Source organism: Triticum dicoccoides, chromosome 2B, assembly GCF_002162155.2.
Source record: "Triticum dicoccoides isolate Atlit2015 ecotype Zavitan chromosome 2B, WEW_v2.0, whole genome shotgun sequence".
Taxonomy (NCBI): Eukaryota; Viridiplantae; Streptophyta; class Magnoliopsida; order Poales; family Poaceae; genus Triticum; species Triticum dicoccoides.
In genome coordinates, this window is record NC_041383.1 from 709851442 (window position 1) to 709854438 (window position 2997).

At 44.9% G+C, this 2997-nt stretch overlaps 1 protein-coding gene across 1 annotated transcript; it reads right to left on the minus strand.

Annotated features, from left to right (window-relative positions):
* Nucleotides 1-1037: 1037 nt before the first annotated feature.
* LOC119365777 (non-specific lipid-transfer protein 3-like) lies at nucleotides 1038-1867 on the minus strand. The gene is made up of 2 exons (XM_037631419.1): nucleotides 1424-1867; nucleotides 1038-1302 (listed from the first exon to the last, which is right to left on the minus strand). The coding sequence occupies exons 1-2, from the start codon at nucleotides 1765-1767 to the stop codon at nucleotides 1293-1295; spliced, it is 354 nt and encodes a 117-aa protein (XP_037487316.1). The 5' UTR covers nucleotides 1768-1867; the 3' UTR covers nucleotides 1038-1292.
* Between the last annotated feature and the right edge of the window lie 1130 nt (nucleotides 1868-2997).

Below are 2997 nucleotides of genomic sequence, written 5' to 3' on the forward strand. Positions count from 1 at the left end.
AAATGTGATATAAAGTCTGCAAGACGAAGTGATAAATAGCGAAGGATTTGTTTTAGAGAACTAAGTTCTTGGGATGGGTTAGATGTCAAACTCCCAATACCTATGATTTTTTGGGAATTAAGTTTGGGATCTGTTAGATGCCAATCTCCCAATGCCTATGAATTTGGGAATTAATTTTGGGATGGGTATTTAGCCACTAACTTTTGAGGATGAATCACAGTTGCCAGATGCCCAACATTCGTTCCTGGTGGGGGTGCTGCGATGGCACCCCATAGGTCATCGTTCTTTGTAGAACCTCATAGAGCATCATCTTCTGCTTTTGTGCCTTAGGTGCACTTGATCTTGATGATTTTAAAACTATAGTTGACAAAATTGAATAGCAAAAACATATAAATTATTAAGACTTATGGTAGACCTGCACATGGGCGATAGAACAAATGCACCAAGACAATGGAATAAAACTCACGGGGTTGCTTTGGTTGCACCACCGGACACTATTCACGTCTAGATTTATCTTTTCATTTGTATTTAGATAGAATTCGGATTTGGGACATTTAGAGATTGTGGATATGTGAACATTCACAATTTTTCAGATTTTTATAAACTTCCGAGTTTATTATGTAGTGGGATCATGGTATCACTAATAGTGTGGTATCACATGATGCTTTCCCCAGAGTGCAGGACGATAGACCACATACATTCTCCTTTGCACATTTTCACCCCATAACAAGCATATGTATTGAGAAGTAGTAACATTCCAATGGTTACTATCACAACCCAGAACAAGTCTCGTTTCTCTCAATTTTCCTTTCCGTATCCGCTCTTGGGAGCTTAATCATAGAATTTTTTTTTGGACACCACATCTTCATTTGGTCTCGTATAAGAATCATATGTAAGTCGTTAGTTATGTTGCCTTCGCCGGTCAGAAAATCATCACTGGATTCAGCAAGTTGATACCGTCAAGTTTTTTTCCCTTGCATTTAGTTACAAAATTACAAATGTGCCGCGTTGGTATTGAAGACATTAATAACACTTGCTAAAATTTCCAGCAGCAACATGCGGGCAAGAAACTAGTTTATAATCATTCTTATAACAGCGAATGTCATAAAAACTTAAGCTCATCACATTATTTTATTGATGATTCGATCAGTAATCTGCTCGATCTGTAACAAGGACAACAGATGGAGGTGGAACACATGCAGAAAACAACAATGAACAGACGCAGAGAGCAGCAACAGTAGACACCGAGTCGGCTAGCTAAGCCTGGTGTGATGATGATGCTCGTAGATAACTTAATGAAGGCTGCAAACACACAGACACAAAAGCTCAACGATTAGTCTTACTATTTATACTTACAAATTAAGATTAAATGGCTAACGAGTACTTAGAATATAATCTTTCAAGTTAGGAGTGGAGGATGTACTTGTCGCAGTTGACGTTGTTGTTGATGGGGAAAGAGACGGAGACGCCGCACTTGCCGGGGATGTTGGCGGCGTTACCCATGCTGATGCCATTGAACGACCCCGCCAGGTTCTTGAGGCAGCGGCACGCCGCCTGCCGGTCGGCCGAGGTGGACGCCTTGCCGTTCAGGGTCCTCACCCCGCTGCAGCACCCCGCCGAGGGTGAAGACGCTTGCCCCGTCGCGTAGGACATGCACGGCGCGATGGCGGACGTCACGTCGCTGCAAGTCACCGCCCCAGACGCCATCTCCGCTACCGCCAGTGCGGCGAGCACGGTGAACACGGCGAGCAGTGCCACGCGAGCCATCGAGGATTTAGTGTTTCGGCTTGCTTGCTGGAAGTGGAGCCGGGAAGGAGCAGAGAGCTTGATTAGCTTGTGTGGTGGTGGTGATGGAATGGAACTCCGTGGAGCGGGCTATAAATAGCCAGCTGGCGAGAGCTGGCAAGAAGAAGAAGAAAAAGATACGGTGTTTCTGCAGCATTGCACTGCTGGGTGGCGGACGGTGGTGCGTTCATGCGCAGTACTATGGGGCATGCATGCATGCATGCATGTGCATGAGGGTGGTTGGGCGCTGGGGACCGTACGATGAATCGACTGGCCGCGTCCACTGCAAGCATGTGACGCTTCTTATTTACACACAATACATATATATGAAAATCGCCCTAATTTAGAATTTGGGTCAGTCGATTTTTGCGTGAAGAGAGGAAAAGCCCGAGGGAAGGAAGGACCTCGTCGGAGGAAAGGAAGCCCTCTAGGTCTATGTTAAAGTAGCAGGCGGCCCTAGTGTCTACCTTAGGCTAGCAGACGACTTCATTTTCTATCTTAGAGGTTGGGGTGATGCAAATTCATCAGAAAAAAAACTAATCATTACCGGGGTTAAAGAGATGGCAGGCGGCGGTTGAGCGAGGCCGGGGCGCGAGTCTATCATGGGAGCGCCAACGTTTACAGGCAGCGGAGGCAATCGGTTAGGCCTAGACTGGATCAGCAAGGTGAGAGAAGAATAAGAAAAAATGTATCGTTTGGAGGTTGAATATGAGCAGTGTTCATTAAAATTTGATCCAACGGTTGAGATAAGTGGAGGGAGAATCGATCGACCGTTTCGTTATTTTCAGGCGACTGGCCCCAAACCATTCCCTTATTTTATCCTAAATGATAAGTGCCATACGTGTGTCACAAAGTAACACCGTTTTGACGTTTTTACAACCAAAATTGCCATATAAAACGAAACCAAAAAACAAAATAAAACTTGCCATTCAAACAAAAAGTTTTCGTGCTTCACAACTGAAATTGCTACCCAGGGTAACGAAAGTTGCCATGTGCGGCAATTGCCAGAATCCTTTTATCCTAAATGATAAGGGATAGGTGCGACACGTGTGAACAAAAGCTTCTGCGTGCAAATAATTTCAATGCGATTTTGTTTGTGTGAACGTGTAGACCAGTATCGAGCTAGTGAGCCACGTGTACCGGGATAGCAATTTCACTAAAAAAAGTGCCGTGTGCAGATCTGGAAGAAGGACCAGTGTAGGTAACCGTCGT

What these genes read in the sequence shown, in the direction of transcription:
- LOC119365777 (XM_037631419.1), bottom strand. Translation starts at nt 1,767, where the DNA reads ATGGCTCGCGTGGCACTGCTCGCCGTGTTCACCGTGCTCGCCGCACTG.